General features: G+C 38.6%; 1 protein-coding gene across 1 annotated transcript in view; it reads right to left on the minus strand.

Moving 5' to 3' along the window:
- Nucleotides 1-415: 415 nt before the first annotated feature.
- Nucleotides 416-22,886, minus strand: part of UVSSA (UV stimulated scaffold protein A) — a 49,172-nt gene continuing 26,701 nt past the window's right edge. Inside the window, exons 8-13 of the mRNA XM_039551080.1 lie at nt 17,100-17,277; nt 16,038-16,187; nt 11,197-11,380; nt 10,227-10,338; nt 5,665-5,848; nt 416-2,558 (exon numbers count right to left, since the gene is read on the minus strand). Of these exons, the coding sequence (XP_039407014.1) occupies nt 2,465-2,558; nt 5,665-5,848; nt 10,227-10,338; nt 11,197-11,380; nt 16,038-16,187; nt 17,100-17,277 (902 nt within the window). The 3' untranslated portion in view covers nt 416-2,464. The remainder of the gene's footprint in view (nt 2,559-5,664; nt 5,849-10,226; nt 10,339-11,196; nt 11,381-16,037; nt 16,188-17,099; nt 17,278-22,886) is intronic.

A 22,886-nucleotide genomic window follows, 5' to 3' on the forward strand; every position in this document is an offset into this window, starting at 1 on the left:
TCACAAGCTCCATACCAAGATCATTTATGTCACTAAATGCTTTATATTGGAGTGCCAGACCATAAAATGCTGCAGTCTTTTTTCCTTCCAGGCTTTTACTCCCCAGGTGCAACCATGTGCTCAGGTAACAATAACCATGCAGAAGTCTTTGCTTACAGTCCTCATTTTCCCACGGACACAACCCTAGTTAAAAAAGGATGATTTAGATGCACCAGCACAACTCACTTCAGCTCAGAGTCCCTTCAGATACACAATATTCAACCTGTGTACCAACCATTCACCTCAACAGCACTCCAAGGGCCAAATCACCCCAAGGTGTTCAGGCACCTGGGAATCATACACAGCATCCCCTGTAAGCAGAAGTACAATTGCAAAGGTGTTGGAGTGAGTTTAAAGACAAAACCACACTCAGAGATTATGTGAATGATACTTGTATTTATTTTTTTTTTTCCCAGAAGCCCTGAGGACAGGAATAGGAAAGTTCCAGTAGAAATATCACAGGGACAGTTGGGCAACATTTGAACCGGTGAGCCCAGGGAGCTTAAATTTGTAAACTGCTGCAAGTAAACTGACACACAAAAAGTGTGATGTATCTAAAAGGTAGACTGATCTATTTTGAATTTTTGAACTTAAAAGGACTTCTATTTAGTGAAGGTATACTGGACCTTCAGAGAAAGATGTGGCTCTTTGAACATTAATCAGCAAGTGTCAGTTAAGTTTGGGGATCCCAGCACCCAATGATCACTATCACATTCTCATATGTGAGGTGGGACAGTTGTTGTGTTTGTATGTTTCCTATTTTTTTGTGGGTGTGCGACTTTGTCTTTAGTATGAAATCAAATCAGTTTAGCAGCTGATTCAACTGACTTGATGATGAACTTGGTTTGTCCTTACCCACGTTTTCACCTGAAATCTTCACTGCCACATTAGTAGAAGTGATTTTACTTTCCAGCGCAGTCAGTAAATATTATGTGAAATTCTGGCTCTTTATTTGTTCTATTTTTGGTATTTCAGAAGTACATCAACCTGTCCAAATTACAGAGCTCTTGCAAGATAAATCATCAAAAGACAGCATTAATTGCTTTCTATGCAGTACTTGTGCAAGTCAGAAAGTACTTGGCAGAACTGTAAATTAGCTTGTGTCTGAGGTGGTCAGAAGCTACACTCAGTTGTTACCACTTTCCAAAGTTTTAACTCTTAGAGTCTCCTTACCATGAGGAAACACCTCCAACAGGTGAATGACTAAGCCCATGCTATAGAGAATCCATTCTAATTTGTAGTGAGTATTTTATTGAAGACTTTTGTGGGTCACTTTGAAATTGATTTTTAAACACCACCTTCCTGATTGTCAGGGTTTTCTTTACCCATAAAGCTGTATGAAATGTTGCAAGAGCACAACTGGTCATTGTTTCATTCACTCTCCTTGACTATAGCCAGCAAACAAGTTTGGGAGATTTGTTTAAGTACCCAGCCAAGAACTACAACCCACACTGGATCCACCTGCACATTAACTCTCTGGAGCTAGAGGAGTCCAAATGTTTGTGTTTGTTTCTGGGTCCTTAGACACACTCTCAGGCTTAGCCTGGTGTAATTTTATCTGATCCAAGCCAGGCAGTTCACTACTGCCACTAGATCAGTGTGTCACTTGAATGATTTTTTTAAACCTCTTATTTTCACTTCATACTGGAGCAGTTAAACTGGAGCATTTTCTGTGTATATCTACAGACTTTCACAATGTGCTTTCCAGGAGTAGTTCTGAAAGATATTGGGATACCATCTTGGGAAGACAAGAAGCAGGCCAGGATGCTCTTTGCCATTTCAGCTTTTCCATCTGTGCTGCAGCTACCAGGATTGACTTAGCTCCTGGAATTCAGTTTGCAGAAATCAAACTCTGCTCCATTCCTCATCTGAAGGCAGCAATTGGTTCAGATTTTTTTTTTTTTTTGTGTACCAAGATGTTTGTAGAGGTACTGCAGGAGCTGCTGTGCTCCTTGATGTGGCTCACTTTATACAGCAGTAGGCTGAGCAAATGCTCTGTGCATTGCCATTCCTGGCAGCAATCAAATTGTTTTTAAGGTATCTTTTTATCTGAAGGCAGAAAACTGGAAAATTAAACACACATGTTGGCAAAGGAGGTATAAATTACATGAGTCCCTTAGGAAGGAAAAGAATCAAGCCCCAAAACCTGAACAGTTTACCCCAATTATGTACAAGTCATAAAACACCTCTATTTCATGTATATTTCAAATAATTATAAACTTTTTAAATACATTCCATTCTATACTACCACATCTTTCCCAAAATTAATATTCATTATCAAATAAGTTAAACTTGGAAACAATTTAAAAATGACACCTGTAACAATGTGCCTAGCAAAGTATTGTAGTGTAAATACAAATATCTTTGATTAAGGGTTTTGCAGTTGCACTTTTGTAATAAAAGAAGGACAAAGGTGATTAACAATTTAATTCAGAGCATAATTAAACTGGTTGGCAAACTTCTCATGCTTCCTTTGGTCCACCCGGTTCATGGCTTTCACGACCCGTTTCATGGCACCTCTGAAAGAGAAACAAAGCAGTAACAGCTATGTTGAGTCTACTCAATCTCAGAGAATGTTTATGAATGTTGGGGAATTAGATTAATCACTACCAGGCTTCTGAGCATGGCATTGATGAGGCTGAACAAATTTGTCTTGTTAACTAAATTAGCTGCAGCAATATAAATAGTTTAATTCAGCAATGATTTTATTAACAGGAGTAAACAAATTCAAGTCTTTCAGTTTAATGGCTGTGTTCTCCACCCTCCCAGCATTATTTCTTAGAGCCACACAGGGCAAGTTTGATTTACAAAAGCACCTAACTGCTCTCAGGGAAAAAATAACTAAAAATATCTAACAAGATCTTAAAAAATTAACACTTAGAAACCCTTATGAAATCTAACTCTTAATCTAGAATGTTTTTAGGAGGGGAAGGTTCGTTGTTCACTTCATGAACTCATTTAGCAACTTCCCCATTCCTGAGCAGCAGCTTTTAATGCACAAGAACAACTCCAGTTTAGGAAGACACCAGAGATTATTGTGTATCTCTCTACAGAGACACAGGCTACTGCTGCAGAAGTGCTTAGAGATTAGCACAGGCAGGACGGTCTGTCCAATACCTCATTCATATATAAAGTGATCTCTGCTGCCTCAGGATGGGCAAGCATTTGAACCCTCTGCCTCTCCTGCTGTGCTTGAAGAAGGCTCTGGAACGTTCTTCAGATTCAAAAACGAAGTGAAGGAACGAAATGCAGAGCTGCTAAGCTTTCTGGTGCTCCCAAATCCAGTGAAGGCCTGTCTGTCTCCCTGTTGCTGCTTTATTGGCTGCCATTGTTTCCTCCTGGTAAAGATGTGCCCAGAAATTTCTTTTGCGAGGGACTGCAATGCTTCTGAGCTGGTAAGTGAAGACACCTGCACTTTTTCCCCCTCCACAAACTTTTGAGTGAAGATCACACAGCTGAGATTTTGAGGCTGAGGAAAATGATGCCTAGACAGCATAAACAGGAGGAGTAGGAGATTGTCATAAAAGGCAGAGAGACAGCAGGCCTCTATATCCTCTAACTGGTAAGGCAGAGGAATGTGTTCATGAATCCAGAGGGGTAAGAAAGCAAAAGAAAGGCAGCAGAAGCAGTCAGGAAAATGTTCTGTTGTGAACATCTGCCCCCTCAGAAACTCAGAGCAACTGTTGCACAGAGCCAAGGGCACCTTGCCTCGGGATTTTTGTTCCTCACTGGATTCTGAAGTTCTGGTTTTCACTGGTTACTTTAGATGTCTCTGGCACAAAAGCTCAGCTATCTGAGGCTGGTGTTTGCAGGTGTTCTCAGCTGTCACCCTGCCTATGAACGATGTTATCTCCTAACATATCTCCAGGTAAAGACCTGGCTGCTCTGCTGATGTGGGAGGTAGAGCAGCTACAGGCTTGGTTTGAGGGACTGTGCCCCATTTGAAAGCAGGGCACTGACTGATGTCTCCTTTGATTTCTACAAGTTTGGCAAGTTCCATCACACAAGTGGATGGTTTCAAGGCCAGTGCTGTTAAGACTCTACATTATCACAGTCTGCCTTTATCACTTCTCAGGATGTTGCAAGCTGTGCAGGAAAATGAAGGTAAGTCATGCACCTGGGTAGTGGTCCCCAGCCTCTTTCAGGATCAGCCCCTACACACTATTCCAGCTCTGGTCCCAGGCTTGTCTCCAAGAAACAAGCTGACTTCTGGTTTGGTAACTGTTCTCTGTAATGGCTTCATTTCCAAAGCCATTTTGAAATTTTGGAAAACAGAGGTTTCTTCTTAAAAATGCTCTAAATGGTGGGATTAAAGATTTTCTCAGCAGCAACTACAATGAAAACCAACATTCTGAAAAAACACCCAGGACAAGGTATACGTTTAACAAAATTCTGCCAATAAAGTTACCAGAGTAAGGAAAATGTGGTCATGGTTTTGCACTTCAAATATTACCTAATTGGTAGGAGAAAAGTGAGCCTTTAGCAGTGCAGAGTGGCCTTGACACTTTCATGTCATGTAGGTTTTACATTAGCACCAGTGGATTGTGTGATACTGTAAATGAAATGAGATCCCACTTTGATGATCTGTGCGCAATTTCACTTAGCTTTATTGGCAGACTAGAGCCCAGGTTTATCACCTACACATTTCAAGTAATTTGGGGTTGTTATAAGGAGTCAAGGTTATCATCTTGTTTAGTGCTGCAAAGCATGAAACCTATTAAAAACATGACAGGTTTGATTCCCTATGCCTGGCACTAATACACACTCAAAATCATTAGCACAAACCACAGTAAACCATGATATGAAATTCTAATCATTAGAACTGTATGTCTCTGACTTCTAACTAAGACCAGGTGACATGAGAATTTCACAGAAAACGTGCTATTTCCGTAACTAAAAGCAATGTGGATTTGGCTTTGTTTTTATAACTATTACATCAGAGACGGGAAAACTGAGTTTAAACAAATATTGTGTCTCGGATGCTGTTCAGCTCATCCAATATATTTAGGGAATAACCCACCATTAATGATATAATAATAATAATACTAATAATAATTTTGCTTTTTTTGATTCGACAACTTTACACTTCACTTTCCTTTGACTACTTCATTTTTGACATATGAAACTCTTTAAATAGCTGCAGCTGCTTCCTATTTGATAAAGACCAGAGCACACTTAGGCAAATTTATGTTGTAGCCACATCTAAGCAAGAACAGGCATCAGAAATGGTGTTAATAGTGGACAGATGGAGCTACTGTATGTTCTAAAGCCCATTCAGGACTGGCTGGCAGGTTCCCACATCCACCTGAGCTGCTGTGCCTGACTAATAAATGATCATCCAGAGAAGCCAACCCAGCAATTGAAGGGTTTAAAAAAAATTGAGACAGGATGAAAAAAGTCTTTCATAGGGAAATTTTGCAAATTAGCTGAAAATCACTCTCAAAGAAATAACCTTGGTCATCAGTACCTGCTATTTTTTACCCTCCAGACATACAGAAGACATTCTTGCTTGCAGTTAGCCAAGAAAGCTGTTTAGTAAGTGCATGTTAGTGTAGAAACAGAAAGTACTGTTGAATCAAACAGAAACAGTAATTTAACAGGCTTTAGAGAATGGAAGTATCTTACTTATTGAAGACTTTCTTCTCAAGCCGGGAACGAGAAGTGTTAGCCTGTTGCTTCAGGTCTGTCAGATTTGGATATTTTTGCTTCTTCCCTTTTTTTTTCTGTCCTTTTCCATTACTTTTAGAGGAACCAAGATCCAGTCCTGTAGCAGCTTCAACTTCTCTCATAAATTCTGGATCTCGCCACTCTGTTTAAAAGACAAAACATGGACTTTGAAACTCCAAACCCAGGGAGGACTTGCAGTCTCCCAAGGAACAGGTTCTTGTCACCAATGGGCGAGGGCAGAGTCACTGCGATCTAAGCTGCATACGCAAAGGAAAGAGAGGATAAAGCAGTTTCCCAAAATAACAGATCTTGATGAAAAAGCCCTGCCAGTCTGGGGTTACTATGCATTAGTTGCTGCTGTGTATAAAACTGTTCTGTAGGAAGACTTAAGTTTTTGCAGTAGCACAGCAGCAAAGTTCCAAGGAAACTATTCCATGTAGGAGAGGTGAATAAACACAGTGATTATTATTTAGAAATTGAAAGTGCCAACAATGTAGCTGAGGACCTTATCTGCAAGAAATAAATTCTGAATAAGCTTAAAAATAAACCTAAAAAAATGGAACAGATCAACTTTTGAGCAGAGTAGGGGTGACAACTTTGTGACTTCTTTTCATCAGTAATATTTACTTTAAAATATGAACTGGTATCTGACATCTGCATAAAATTCTTGAGTAGAACAACATGACCCTGTTGCCATGAGCCTCATTTTGCATCTAAAAAGACACTACTATCTAGGTATCTCACATTGGCTCAGTTTAATTACCTAAATCAAGTTTCTTCTCTTGACAATGGCACAGGTTAATTTATCCTAACAAAATCTTGTTCTACATTTTATCAAAACCTTAATGCTTCAGAATCAAAGAATACATTCTAAGTGGATTCTGATCCTAGATGCCACCAGAGGAAAAAGCATGAACAAGTTAAGACTGTGGACTGTTTGAGGAAGCCATAGTCTTTTACCTTCAGTGTGGAGCCTTGTGTATCAGAATAAGGTTGCATCGTACAAAGTAAAAATGTGGCTGGAGGATGGACATCCGCCAAGGGGAAATTTAGAAACATTTCACTGCATTGTAGAGAATTGGAGCATATGGGTTGGAAAAAAATGTAGGAAGTACTACTTCAAAAAGACCATGGTCCAAACTCGGTGTAAATGCCAGAATTCTATAGTTTAACAACAGTAAGTGCCAGTCATTTGTCATAGTTTCCCTTATGACAGTCAGCCCTTCTTGCCTGCAGATATTGTAACACCAAATATCTACTACTCTTACTTAACATCTTTGTAGATATAGAAATATAAACAGTCCTAAAGGACTATACAACTTCATTTATATACCAAGATTGTCACTGAGTGTGACAAACACTGCTAACAACATTTCAGGAAGGTCAGAGGCAATGTCCTCACTTAAGAACATGGTATTAAGGAATGCCAGAGCAATTTTCCAAGGAAAGGTTAGATCTAAACTACCATCATACATGTAAGCAAGGACTGATTAAAATCCAACATGCCAAAAAGCATGAGCAAAACGAAGCTGTTCAATAGCTGCAGAGGAGAGTTGCAAAGGGAGAAAATAGAACACGTATACTTGATAGATCATAAGACCTCACAGACTTTATTTTTTTTCTTGAAGTGAGGGAATACAGAACAGCACAATTCAGATACAGGAACGATTAATCCAAGATTAAGGAAAACTGTCTAAACAGTTTATCTCCCAGTAATAAGAAGGCGTCACAGTTTAGGAACCCCGTGAATGGAGCAATTGTTTAAACACAACGAAAAAATGCCGGCATCCAGTAGAGATGAAATGAGCATTTGAGTAAAATGAAGGAGCAATTTAAAAGCTTTTGAGAAAAATCAATAGAATGCCAGGGAAGAGCAGGGGTTTTGAGCATTGATGGGCCCCTAAAGCTCTTCATACATTGTTACTGAGTTTAGCAGCAGGGAAAAGAAAATTACACAGTTTGCAAGGGTAGGCGGGAATCAATACTGTAGTTAGTAAAGAGATGCTATTTCACATCTGAGTGGCCAGCGGCCTGCCTTCACCAGCCTGTCCTGATACCTGTTTGTTAACAAGTCACTAAGGGCTGAAAAACCAGATACTCTTCAGGGCTGACACAAAAAATAGGCACTTAATTTGCTCCTGTGTGCGAACTACTGGAAAAGGATGAACGCTGCAGATTAGCAGGTCAGCATAATCTCACCTGATTCACTTGTTTCAGGACTGAAGAGCCCAAAGCACCATTTTGTGGACATCAGCTAGAGTTTAAAATTTTGTACTAGGATAATAAATGCTCCATAATAACAATGACAGTGTTGACAAAACACAGTCATTAGCACACAAACCATATTACTTTTATATAGCTGTTTCCCCCTTTAATCACACAAAGATAGAAATAAACCTACTATCCAGTATGCAAGAAGAATTTTGGTGTAATTTAACCATACAACTGATCCCTAAATTTTAGTGGTTTTTTCCAGATTTTTCAAATTGCCATCATTAATGATGTTGTCAATCAAACAGTTCCTGACTGTCCAGTGAGATCCCAGTTGTGTATTTCCCATAGCAGCATTGCTTAGATTTGCTTCCAGACCTCTGTAACCAAAAAAACCCCCAAACCAAACACCACTGAAAACCAGCCAAACACACTCCTCCAAACCACAAGACAGTGAGGCACAGGAAAAAGAAAGCAACAAAAAACAGTGGATAGAAGTATTTATTGACATCTGGTATATGTATGGCTTTAGAAACATGGAAGGTTTTGAAACATAAATTAAGTGCCACAGCTTGTGCAGTAAGTCCCCCGCCAGATGGGATGGACCTTTGTGTGACATCTCAGCTTAACAACCACACTCAATAACACAAGGAGCAATGCCAACACTAGTTTGGGACTAACATACACATCCTTGTGGACCAGAGGTGAGAAGCCTCTAACAACACCAAACTGACACTGTAATAAAAATAAATACTATGTCTAGCCTCAAGCAATGGCAATTTCACAGGAAAAAAAAAAATCAATACTTTTCAGTCCAAGTGATTTTTATACCAGAATGTTAGTTTCTAGTTGGAGATTTCCAGAACACTTATCAGTTTAATTTGCGAGTTTTAGTTTCACAGGGAACTTTCCTTTTTAACACAACATCCACACCCCTGTCCTGGTTTGCCAGTGACAGTCCAACAGTGTCTGTGATGCTGGCTGGATACCAGTTTAGAACACTTATTCTGCCTGGACAGGGATGGCAACTATATGCAAATGTAGCACTTGGACACCTGCAAATACCAGAAGGTGTTCAGTAATTGCTGCACTGGTGTGGTGCTGTAATCACCAAGCCCAGTCACTCAAAGATGGTCAAACAAGTATTAAAGGACACTGGGTAGGTCAGCTCTATGTTCAAATGCACATTCATTCCACAGGGACCTTTTTGAATACAGATCAACAACTGTTCCTTAGGCTCTCAAGAGGTTTTATGGAAGGTTCAGTAGCTTCATTAATAATATGCTTAACTGTGAAACACCAAGTCAGTCAAACCTTAAGAGAGAACTCCTTCAAGGGAGTATAGTATAGGATATCAAAATGCTAATGCCTATGGGTGAGTTTAATTAGAATGCAGAATACTCACCGAGAATAAATAGCTCAAACCAGAGAAAACTAAGACCTGCTGGAGGAAGGTAATTTAAAGAAAAGCTGTCCCCTCCAATTATACACTCTGCTGGATAGATCCCTCTCTCCCATCTTCCTTTGCAGTGCATCAACTGCCAGTAGCTTCCTGGTTGCAATCCCCCAGGTATCTTCTGTCCATCATTAATGAGGTTTAGTTGTACTGTTGCAAGAAAATCTCTTATTCCCCTGGAAGTCTTCCTGCCTGTGTACTCATTGCCTGCTGTTTTGTTCACTGCCTGCATTCCTCACCTACCAGTCCAGAGCTGCACCCTGGCTAAAAATGCCCAAATAATCTTGGGGAAGAAGGAGCCTTCTTCTCCCACACCTGAAAGCTGCAACCAGGATGCAAGGAGAAGGCCAATAGTTTTGTTGCCCATTCCCAACTGTTTAAAAACAAAATCCAGCACGCCCTCCCAATATTGGTGGTAACACAATGATCCCAATAATATTATCCTTATATTGCATAAATCACAACTGTTAGGGACCAGCAAGATTAGACAACTACTTTGCAGAAGCACAGGAACAATTACTGTTAAGCATTTCCCAGGGAAGAGGTCTAATCATCCTTGATAAACATGTTCCTTAAGACAAAGGCTATGACTTGTCTTTCTGAGCAGTGTTGGGAACATTACAAAAGCCACTGGAAATAAAGCACAAATGCAATGTGAACCTTTTTCTGTCTACACATGTATCCATATTTATCTCATAAGCAAGAACCACTGCAAATGAGCAGCAAATTAAAATCAACAGGAATGCAACTGAGAGAATTTGGTTAGGAGCAACATAGGTAACAGCTATCTCCCAGTTCTGCCTAGTATTTATTGTAATTTTTATTTTTTTTAAGACACTATTCAGACACAGACCTGGCTGGGCCGCTTGCTTCTCAAACTTTATCTTCTCTTCTCTGGCTCTGTCCTCTGCATTTACAGGAATCCCAGAGTCATCCCGAGGTATTATCTTTCCATGGAAAGGGCACTTGAGGGAGAAAGGGGGGAAAAAATCTCACAGTTTTTGAATGAAAAGAAAATGTTTACATTTTATTCAACACAGCTTAAAACTGGACACTGGAATTGAGCAACAAAACCACAGTCCTCTTCAGAAAGCATCAGGATCCCATAAATGTGATGAGTTTAATATATTCAGAATCTCAAAGAAATAAGCTCTTGTTGATACAAATATCCAGTTTCAAGAGACCAGGTAGTACATCCTGCCAAGTCTGGAACTAGGGCACCAATGTTCCATCATATGTTGTTGTTTATGCTATATCCCTATCCTCTAACAACCCCATTAAAAGTACTGAAGTACATTTAGATCCCTCAATCTCAGATAATACAGGAAGAACAGGGATACTAGAACGAAGTATTTAAGCAAAGCAGTTCTGCTCAACAGTGGTCGTAATTTGAGGCTGTGTAGAACTTAGATCTAATAAAACTTAATTTGTAAATAAAATTTCTTTGCCCCTCAAACATACAAGTTTCGAGAAACAGTTAATACCAAATATGCCTCTGAGTGAGGAAAAATTTCCAGCAAAGAACTGACTATCTCTACCTTACTGCCAGGTACTCACACATCACAGTAATAAAATAAAATAAATAAATAAATAAAATAACCTACAATGAATGCCAAAAACATTTGAGAGTTATTCAAATGTTTACAGCTTCTTTACTAAAAGGATGTTTCCCATATGAAGCACATATTAACATTTAACTCCTCCAACACAATGTTCTTCCACTCCCTTGAACTATACTTACAATGTCAAATAAACTTTTATGGATGTTTTAAGATCTTCTCCATACAGCACAGATCTTGGAAGTTACGTAACTTGGTACCTACCTTAATCCGATCTTGTCTTTCACACAGACTTCCATCAGGCATTGGTGCTCGACATTTATGTTTTACCGGTTCAAACTTGCCAGCAAATGTTATATACCTGGTTTTTAACATTTCTGTTATTTCTTTATTTTCCACTTCTTCCTCTACTTCACAGGGTGCCCAAAATCGATGCTCAGAGGTAAATCTGGGAAAAAAAACAAATGAAAATAATTCACAGACAAATTGTAAGAAAACACACAGAGATGCCATTATCAACCTGTGCTAAACTCACATGTGAAAGGAAGAGAAGCTTTACTAGTGAATTAAAAAACACCCCTTAGGAATCTACCAGTCTTTCATATGGCTTCTGTATTATGAAGATATCTTTAAAATATAACAAAGCCTGTCTAGTATTGATTTCCTGTTTAACCTGCTAAGGTATTACAAGTCCTAGCCTTAGCTCATGATCTGACATCCAGAGTCAGTTATCCAATTTCCAGATTCAGTGAATAACTTTGTAATTCTGTACTTATCATTCTTCATAACAAAATACTTCTATGATTAAGCACAGAAGACAGATCAAGGAGGAAACAGTTTGATCTTAACCTATCTGATCTTATTCCTGACAGCTGGACTCCTGCAGCAGTAGAGAAGCAGAAGCTGACACCAGAGGATATTGCAATGTACTGAGACCAAGGGAAACAGCAATCAGCTGAGCCTCATACAGATTCTTTCTTCCAGGTTCTCCTATACGGTGTCTATAAATCTGAGAAATTACCAGGTGTTCCTCTAGGAAATTAAGCTAATCCACAGAAAATCTATTTTAAAATTAAAGACCTTACATATAGGCAAACAAAGATTTTCTCAACAGCATTCATATAATTTCATTTTAGCCACCCTAAGCTGCCAATAGACTGTAGTGAAAAACAGGCAACCCCAGAGAGCAATTACCTGACTCATTTTAGATGCTAATCTTAGGAGGCAATGACTATCCCTCTGAAGGTAAATGTTTCTTTCTCCTAATAATGAAAAGAAATCAGGATGACCAGCTTCAGCTTAGGTATCTAATTTTAAGATATCTGAAGTTAACAACAACAATCCCACGTCAAATTTAAGGAAATATGAAATTAAAGTGGAAAAAAATACAGCTAAATTATGGGAAAAAACCTGCAGCCTGCATGTCTGCTGCTCATTACAAGCAAGATGGAGATACCTAGATGACAGATGTCTTGATAAGGAGATAAAATTCCTAAACCACACTTTCCAATCCCTTTCTTCCACATCGTTCTTCGACCCAATCTGTTACAGCATTATTTGAGAGGATTTACTCTATCCATATCCAATTCCTCTCACTCACTAATATCCTTGGGTGTCATTCCTACTTCTGAGATGTTGCCTTCTGTAGCCTGCAGAGCGATATATACATGAACACTGGCGTCACTCATCACACCGGTCTCAATTTGGCAAAGCACATAAGCCAATACTTGAAAGAATTACTTTAGATGGCCTGAAAAGTTTTGATTAATTTTATCTAACCAAGTTTTCAGCAGATGACAAGTAAAAAAGAAAGTAGAGGAAAATTTCTGACCATAGCAACCTACAACATATATAGCTGCTGGTTTTAATGCAATAGTTGAGCATTTAAAACTACGTAAAGAGATTAAAACTAGCTTTAAAAGGGGTTAACGAAATTTTCTGAGCATCTCTGTGATTTGTCAAGTCATCAGAAAAATGTTCCAACAAAATTCTTGTTAAAACAAATTGATTCTATCCAGTAATTTCTCCATCAAATACGGCTCGTTAGTGCCAGATAAATGCTAACCTGCCATAAAGTACAAATAAATTTCTTCTGGTAAATTAGGGGATAAAGGCAAAAGAGTTCCAGTGGAGGCTAGTTCAGCAATAAACACAGTAATATATTTCTGCTGTTTTTGGTTAAACAAAATGTTTTTAATTACATACTTCTGCAAACTGTAGCAAAAAAACCCCAAAGCCCTGGAAGTCTTTCCAAAATACCAATATGACTTTAGCCCACTATTTGAATGGTACAGTATTTTACCTTCAGAACTTATGTGGCAAGATTGTACAGTAGATAGTAAATAAAAGAATTACAATAATTTCTTATTTGCTTAGTTTAATGTAATGCTGAAAGCAAGACTGACCAGCAGCTCTGTGTCACTAACCTTGCAGCCACACAGAGGGGAAAGCATTCCTAAAAAAGTCACCATACAGGATTTTTACATGCATGGTAATCTTACAGAATCTCTTAGTAAAATCCTAGTGCCCTTTTGTGGTCTGAACTCCCCTCCCCCTCTAGATTATCAAATTACAGTTACATGAGAATGAAGAAGCATTTAACTGTCATGCATGTCAACCCTTCCAATTACGAAATAGTTCTATTTAATAATTTCTCTGTCTCCCTTCCCCTAAATATGCATCTAACAAATGTTAAGAATATTAAAATTATGTTTCACTCTATGTATCATTGATCAGTGTTTGGGAACTGAACTTAAAAAAGCCTGGTTCATAAAAATATTTAATAAATATTATTGTTTACTACAAGCATATAACTTATTTTCTCCCAACATGATTTACAAGCAGCTGAGAGAAGAACAAAGCAGTGGCAATCCCCAAAGTTTTCTGATTTCTTGTTGTAAGTTAAGCAACATTTTAAACAGGCAGATACTTGCTGGAAAAAATGATCCATGTGACAAGTAAAAACCTATTTGTAAGATGGATCAGAAGAGGAACAGATAATCAACTAAAAAATGAAAAAGATCAACACCTCACTCACATTTAGAGTGCTCCTGATCCAGATAAATAACAGAGGCTTTAATGGCAATGACACAGCAATACATGAGGAGGAGGAAGAGGAGGAATAAAAGACAAATAATGGCTAACTGAAATTTAAGAGGAAGACTAGCTCTTGGAGAACTGCTGCACTCTTTCAATGAATTTATATCATCTTAATTCATCTGATGGGAAGATTATAAAAACATTGAATAAATATAAATTCTAATCCCAGATGCTTACAGAGATACTGAAGCAAGTGCAAAATGGGCTAATTGAAACATCCTAGTCACAGTCAGTGCTGCACCAGCCTTTTTACTCTGCTCCCAAGAGTAAGCTGATTTAATTCAAGGAGGAGGGTAGATGAGTTTGGAAAGTTCATGCTACCCAAAATAAATCTGTTAAGATGACACATCAGACTCTACACAATACAATACTGTACAGCATACACTACCTTCTGCCCCCCCTGAAAAAATCCAACAAAACTTCTTTAGAATATCATCTTCCTGGTAGCTACATTCTCACTGTCAAAATCGTAATTTATTGTAAACGCTGTGATTAAGTAAGTGCACTGATAAATGAAACAAAAAGACTTCTCCCCTTTATATTTTAAAAGTTCAAATTCCATACACATCCCATATGTGTTGTCTATTTTTCAGTTTGCTTTTTTTCCCTAAGAATCTTACAGAGCCTATATGGATGCATATAGAAACATTAAAATAGCTGGCCAATAACTACCTTAATTTTTCAGTAAGTCTATTTCACGCGTGAGGTCAATGGTATTGTGCAGAGTTACTTAAATTATCTTTAGTTAGATTGGCATATCTGTAGTTATAGACTATATGGTTCAGAAGTGTGCCCTCTATTTTATTGGGAAGCATAAAAATAAAACAGTACAGCACAAGGCAGACAGGCAGTGAAATATGCTTCTGATTTCACTTATGACTTGAATAATTCATTTGCAATGTAAAATAAGGCCTTACTACCTTTTTGGCACTATCACAGACAAATGCTTCTTAAAGCCCTGCTGAAAATCTTTTCATAGGCTTTGAAGAGCCTTCAGCAAACGAGATGGAACCCAAACCTTGGAGTGACTGTGGTAAAGCACTTTTATGCAGCAAATTGCACCAGTTTTCGGTAATTTAAAAGATATTCAGCATTTTATGAAATCGGGTGCAGGGGCAGAGATTTCCTCTTGTTCCTTTCTGACAACACTGTTTTAGCACTGTGATTACAAGTTGGGGGTTTTTTGCTCGTTTTGTTAAGAAAACAAACTAAGTTAAAGTAATACTATTAAGAATATAATGGCTTAATTTGGAACCCAGCCAGCCAATGATTTTTGCCTTTTTCAAGCCAGGTATGGTGCACACTGATATCAAAGTTCTGGTGGACTTAAAAGAAATTTATACATACAGGGAGGACTTTGCAACCCAACTTCCATTTAAAAATACTAAAAGGGGTTTTAAAAACTGACTGTTAGAAATAAATTCTGATGTGCACCTACCACCTTTTCTCCCCAATGCTAAAGCTTTACCTAAGTCAGCAATGCTTCGTGAAACACAAAACCTCTCAGACAGCAATGGAAAGTGAAAAATCCAAACCCAAATCCTGTAACTGCCACCTTTCCTTGTGTGACTGAATAAACATATCAGTTTCCTCAGTTACCACTTTGTGAAGCCAGGAAAAACACTTCCCCAGCCTTTCTCCTACCTTGCCTGCTACTTATTTATATCTCAAAAGTCTCCAGCTGAGGGAATGTCTATCACACACTTGGCAGAGCCCTTTGCATAATGAGGTACCAACTTAAATTGGAGTAACTGATGCTATGCTGCAAACATAAAAAGAGCAGAAAAAATGTGCTTTGAAGCATCAAAGGATATTTAATTAGTATCACATCTTCTCAAAATAAATAACATTTAAAGGTAGAATTTCTGACTTTGTGGGTCCTACAACACAAAGTAAAGAAGAAAAGTAATTATCAAAAGAAATAGCAGTCACCCCACTGCATGACCTCTGAGTACAACTAAATCTATTTATTTGTTTAATTTGTTTTAAAAGAAAAAGAGCATTACTTGAGAATCTTCCCAGCACTTGGCTGATCCTCTCCCCAGTAGTGAAGATCTAATCCAAAAGGCATGAGGGGAGCTTTAGCTCTTTCTTCTAGTTTTCTTCTTTTACTGTCAAGATCTTCCACATCTGCTGTCGCAGTAGTTGCAGATTCACTGGAGAAAATTGATGAGAAGACAATACAGAACACCAATGAGCACAACAACTTTTTTTCTGTTTTCATTAGATTTTTTTAGGCCAACACTAATATTACCTTAGATCTATTGCAAGTACTTTTACAAGGTTGTCCTTTTATTTTTTTAAAGGAAGACCATAAGACACAACACCACATGCTCTCTATACAGCTCGCTGCATATTCAGCTAGTGCTGGCTAACACCTATCACACTATTGGGGGAGAAGCCCAGAGATTTGATGGGGGCAGCAGTGGATCATGCAGGTTGTACTCCCACAGGAGCTACAGATGTGGTACAGGAAATCTCAGATTAATTCCAGTTTGCTAGGTTTTGGGGGCATTCCTGGCCAATGCAGAAGTGTCTTTCCAGGAACATGCCACTAAGCAGATGACTCCAGTCTTACCCCCAAATCACAGCTAAATGCCAGGCAAGGCTGGCGTTTCATCAAACTTTGAACAGGATTGATAACAAAATTGTCTTTGGAAGCAATGTAACATCTCCAGGCAGCACTGACGGCGTAAGTCACTGGGAACAAAGAGATGGTTGAAACTACTTGCAAATTGAACATTAGGATACATTTTGTTTAGCTGCAAACAGAATGTACCCAAATAAATGGGGTGGGGGGTGTTGTTAGCAAAGAAGGGAACAGTGTATTTTCATAAAGGCCATTTACACCAAATAAGATCTGTAGTAACTGAACAGTAAAAGATTCCTTAAGATCCTAGTGCAATCACCAACAAAATCCCAAATATTAGGCAATGAATGTAATGGTCTTCAAAATGAGACCAAGTCAGCCTCGTCAGCTTGCCTGGTTCATGAATGCTTTTCTGTGTGCTATCATGACTAATAAACACAAGAGCAAGAGGTTTGTACAGGAATGAAACAAAGATAACCTGGCATGAGGAGGTGGTAGCTTTGGTAGCTTGTCTCTAATAAGTTTCAGAGTGGCAGCTGCACAGGTTGGATCGAGTTCATCCTCATTTCCTTTGAGCTGAGTGTGGGAGCTCAGCGGAGCTGCTCCTGTCGATGCTTTCGCCACCAGGGCTTTTGGAGGTGACTTGGGTTCAAGCCCTGCGAAAAAACCTTGATGTTTAGGAGTGATTCACTTCTCCCACCCTCACAGTCCAACCCAAACAGCTCAGGGTGCTGACTACGTCTTCCTGCTTCCAGTTTGCTTTAGACATCAGTCCCACTCAGAGTGAAACAGAATTATTTAGAGGACATTTGTCTTTCACAGATACTAAACCACACAATTTGCCAGGAGAAAATACCTAAGTGCTGGCAGAAGCAGGAACTGCACCCAGAGGGTCTGCCCAAGAGACAGGAAACACCTGAGCTACACCTGAGGAACAAGCCATCTGCAAGGCAGTACCAGGCACTGATGTTCAGCACCAGTAGCTCAGCAGTGGGGTAACTTTAATTACTTTTACAGACAGATTAGAGATTCAGCTGTAAGATGTGAGGACTGTAAGGATGCAATTAGTCAGGCTGAGCAGTTAGACAGCACCTGCCTCTACCTGCTGAGCTGGAGGAGCAACGCCATTTAGCCAGTAGTAGCAACAAGAACTTTTTAGCCAATGACAGCTAAAATTGGAAAGTGTTGTGATGTGTCCCCTTAGAAAGCCTTTTTAAAAAATAATTAATTGAAATGCAAGGTCTCGTCCCTCGAAGAAGATCCCTAAATTTTATACAAAAAAGTCATAGTTTCACAAAACTAAAAATTTCAGCAAATTATCTGAGCCTTCTTATGAAAAGTAACTGAAGTTCATCTAACATGTTTTAGCCATTATTTAACTGTAACTTTTGATCTTTTGCCCAATTCTAACCAGCCCTGAAGCTGCACCTAGAAGCATTCTTGCCTTGTTAGTCATTAAATGTATCACAATATATTACGTAGAAAAGCAAAAGTTAACGTTGTATCTGTAACCAGCTGTCTGAGTAGGAACTTGCAAGACCCATAGGAATGGGTAGGCTTGGTACATAAGATACTTTCATTCCAGAGAATAATGTATTCTCCACAAGCAAAATCAGAATAATTTGCTGTGACCCATCTTTCCACCTTATAAGGTCTCCCAGTAATTCATCCTGACTTTAATTCGTTTGCATCGCTCATTCCCTTTAACCCATGGAGTGCAACTGCACGGATGGCACTGCCTGACATCAGCCACAGGCAAAGATGCTGAGAGGGCAGCCTTTGAGATCCACCCCCTAGGAGCACATTTTCCAAGTACCTAGATCAGGAGCTGAGTCTTTGTGCAGGGAATGACATCCACACTTTTTTCCCAAAGCTCCAAGCTCAGGGCACTGAGAAGGACACCTGTTTAACCCAGTTCCTGAACAGCCTCTCCCCAGAGACAGCTGACAACCCTAATTCAAAATCCAGAGTCTCATCTTGCTGTTGGCTGGTGCTGCTGAGCACACCTGGCACTGCTGCTCCCTTACTCACTCCAGCCCACACTAATGAAAGCTATGAACACTCCACATTCTCCAAAGTCAACAAGGCTTTAAAGAACATTGTCCAAAAAAACCACCATTTAAAGGACCAATCTGTGCTTTGGAAAACAGTCTCAAAGTTAGCAGAAGAACCAGGAATAAGGGAAATTATAATTAAATATAATAGGATGGATCTAAGTAGAGAAAAGTCTAGGTTATTTAGCAAAAGAAATTATTTCATTACACTTATTAGGCTGTGAACTTGCTGTTCAAGAGGGATAGTGGTGCCTCCACAGAAATGTGCTTTTTAAACATCACTTCAGTGAAATAATAATGCAGAAATTTTGAATTTATGTCTCTGGAAAGGGGGCAGGACAGGCTTCATCTCAGCTCACGTCACAGGTTAGAAAGGGAAAATGCCCTTCTCAGGTGCTTTTATCAAAATGAAGGAGTATTAATCCAAAATCTTGTAGTAACCACACTTTAGAATCATCAGTATTTAGAGAAGTAAACTTCCTTTAATGACAGAAACAGTTACAAACAGGGCCTTTGGCATGAACAAGGTTAACTGAGAAGAATATGTCATAGACTCTATCTGTAATGTAGAATTGCTTAGACTGCATTTAGCATTTAAACTGCTTTCTTTTTTTTTTAGAGAGCCTTTCTGAAAAGCATTGTTTAAAGCAAATGTTTTGAGAGCACCTGTATATGTACTATTTACAAATAGTAAAAAACCAGTCAGAAGATAGCAGGTTTGTGCCACTCACCACACCTCTTCTCTCACCTTCAGAGAAAGTAAGTGCATATGTTTTAAAAGTTCTCAGAAAACCCTAATTTTTCCCTATGATGTTTACAGGAAGCGTGATTGCTTGTTCACCACACTGGTTTTGTTGAGGAGGAGGGGAACAGCAGAGACAAACCATCAGCAACACACAGAAAAGGCAAGGGAGACAAATAGACAATGTGACATTTAGACAGATAAAAATCACATCCAGAAGATCAATATTGGAATTCTTAAGAGTTACAAGAACAAAATATTTTCTCATTGATTTCTTATTTTAAACCATTAGAAGAAAAATAGCCAAAAGTAAGTACACTAGGACATCAGTAACACCACCTCCACTGTGGAGTTTTGAACAAGTATTTATGTATGAAAGTAGTTTTTGCTAACAAGATAAGGACAAGAATCACCAGGCAGACAGCCCCAGCCGAATGGTGCCCAATGTCAGGGTGGGGTTTCTTTGTTTTAGTTTTAAAACATAGATGGGATTAAGTACAGTTTTAAAAGTAAAATTCCTCTTCAGAATTCTGCTGTTCTGTGTGGTTTATTTAACAAGTACAGTACCTGGGTTCAAATTGTTTCAACAGCAGCTTTGAGAAAGCATCATAAAAGTGTTTAAATCCCCCTTTTTGTTTAAATTGACCAAATGGCACCTATTGCCTGAAGCAATAAAGTAGCCCATGTTCACAAGATAAATCAATAGAAGGAAAGAGAGAGGCTGGGGTTTCAGCTGAAGTTAGGCTGCTGAATGCTGACATTATTGATTTTAGCTAGTTCAGCTGGCCTTGTAATTAAAATGTAAATTTGAGAAAGAGATTATGTCCTGACAGAAATGGTGGGATTAAGGGGAGATAAAAGCCCCTCAGTGAAAATTCAGAGAAAAAGCCAGCACAGGTTTCCTCAGCTGTGTGGATTTAGACAAAATCAAGCTACTTCAGATTCACTGAAGTTTAATTGAAAAAACATAGATAGAATATAAACAAGTATTATGGACTTCACCTTTCCTGAAAAAAAATTAATAGTTTCTGCTTCTCATTTGTTAAATCTTAATCAAGCTAAGCATATGTGATTTATATTAGTACAGACACTGTCCCAGACTGTAAGGAAAATCCAGCAGTTCAGGTACAATATTTCCCCACTTACTCTACTGTGCTCACAATGAAAACGCCTGCCAGTATTTTACTCAGGAAGCACAATAAGCTTTGGACTTTGCAAAGCTTCCCAGTGCCTTTGAACATAGCTATGCTCATTTATGTGAGATCTTGGAATTCTACTTTAGAAATTCAAATTAAAAAAAAAAAAAAAGGTAACTATGGTAATTAACAAGAAGAGTTCACTAACATTACATAAACACTTAGTTTGGCTTACTGGAATTACAGAATATGTTAATTTGTTATACTGTTACCTCTCATCAATTAACCGTATTTATTACTGCTTTACAATCATAGTTAAGAACCAGAAAAAATCAAATACACGGCATTTATATCAAGCCCTTTCTATACCTTACGCCCTGATCTTTTAAGCTTCTTCCTTATGATTTTGCATCCTGTGGCCATTGCACAGATCCTCTGAGGGATACTGCTGTGGCAAACTACTCGAAAGTGTACCAACATCTTGTGCAGTGAGTATTAACTTCCAAGAACTTTAGTAGAAATCAAGTATATCCCATGTCCTGTTAGATTTTCTGGGACCCTTATTTTTATAGAAGGACCTCTCCTGAGAATGAGGAAAGATTCCATAATCAGCTGATCAGGATGAACAGAAGAAATATCTACAGTCAATACTTCTACATGGATGTCGAAGTACTTTGTTTGAAGTGATAATCATGTTTTTTTATAAATGTGAGAAGTTAATCTTCATTCCAAATACTGCATTACAAACAGTGTTACTCACTTATTAAGTGTAGCTAGGCCTCTGTAGGGCTCAAGCTGTGCCAAAGGAGGTTCAGGTTGGATACTGGGAAATATTTCTTCACTGAAAGAGCAGTCAAGCATTGGAACAGGCTCTGTGGGGAAGTGGTGGAGTCACCATCCCTGGAAATGCTCAAAAAATGAATAGATGTGGAACTTCAGTGGCCATGGTGGTCAGTCAAAGGTTGGAATTGATGATTTCAGAAGTCTTTTCCCATCTTAATGATGGTTCTGTGATTCCATATAGGACTTGTGTTTGTCTGTATACAGGTACATTCAAAACACGCTAATTTAATGAGGCAATCTCATTTGTAAACTTACAATTAAATATTTCTGAAGTTTTTTACGCTAAGAGAAATGGAGACCACACACACATTTGATAACAGAAATTCTGGACTGGGGTTTTAACTTCAGTGCTGAATATCTGTTTTCAATACATTTATGATAAATCAACACATGCTATTTACATCCAGTAACAACTATGGCAGATTTTTTTTTAAAGGATTCATAGTAATATTAATAGAAACCTTATTCTAGATACTATACTATTGTCTAGGCTGAAAAACACAACTGTGTGTTACTTGCATTTTCCAAATTTAGGAAAAAGGAACCCAAATTTCAAAGAGATGAATAGGTAATTCTGTCTATCCTTCTCCCTGCAAAACATGATATGCTTTTTCCCCTAAAAGAAGTCAGGTAAGAGCCTTATTTAGCTTAGACAGTATAATTCTAAGTCTCAAAATCAGTCCCCGACAATGATACTTCATACAGTCTGGAATCTGCAGGTTTGTTTCTGCTCTGGTCTCCACTGAGCTGTTTCTCCACATCCTTCACATGCAGGAAGAATTCCCTCAGAAGTTCCTGAGCTATGAAGACCAGACAAATCAAACCTGACTGAAAAGCTGGATCCAGACAAATTGAGAAATCACTGCATTAAGGAAGGAAAAAGCTTAGGTATAATTTCCATTTAGCCAGCACATGTGTGTCTGTTTAAGGATTCAACAGTCAGTAGAACCTCAGCAACTTCATTCCCAAATAATAATAATGTCATCAGAAACATTTGCTTTCATTACAACTAAGTAGGACAACATTATTTGGTTAATCGTGGTGACGCACATTTTTATGGCCCCTAGCTGATGAAAGCAATTGGCCTGAGTGCACCCCAAATAACCCATCTTACCTTGTGTATGAAATACAGGTACCTGTTGGAAAGAGAAGCTGCTCTACTGACCCCACACTTGTGTTCTCTTATGTACAGAGTCAGCCTTGAGCCAAGTCTACTTCATGATCACGGCCATGACAATCACTCTCTCCACTGTGGAAGCCTGAACTCCCTCCCATTTTAAAAGCTATTACAAAATGGATTTTAGGAAGTTTTTCAAATACACCTACCACTGGCAAATCCTAATAAATACTAGTTACAGAAAACCAAACAAAGTATTTCCCTAAAAGACTAGTAAGTACTGAAAACAAGTTTTTCACTGAGTATGTTACAGAGGCCTACATGTTACAGAAAAAGTAACAGAATTCGTGCTTTTGCCTTGTGATTTCCAGAA

The sequence above is a fragment of the Corvus cornix genome, chromosome 4 (genome assembly GCF_000738735.6).
Source record: "Corvus cornix cornix isolate S_Up_H32 chromosome 4, ASM73873v5, whole genome shotgun sequence".
Classification (NCBI taxonomy): Eukaryota; Metazoa; Chordata; class Aves; order Passeriformes; family Corvidae; genus Corvus; species Corvus cornix.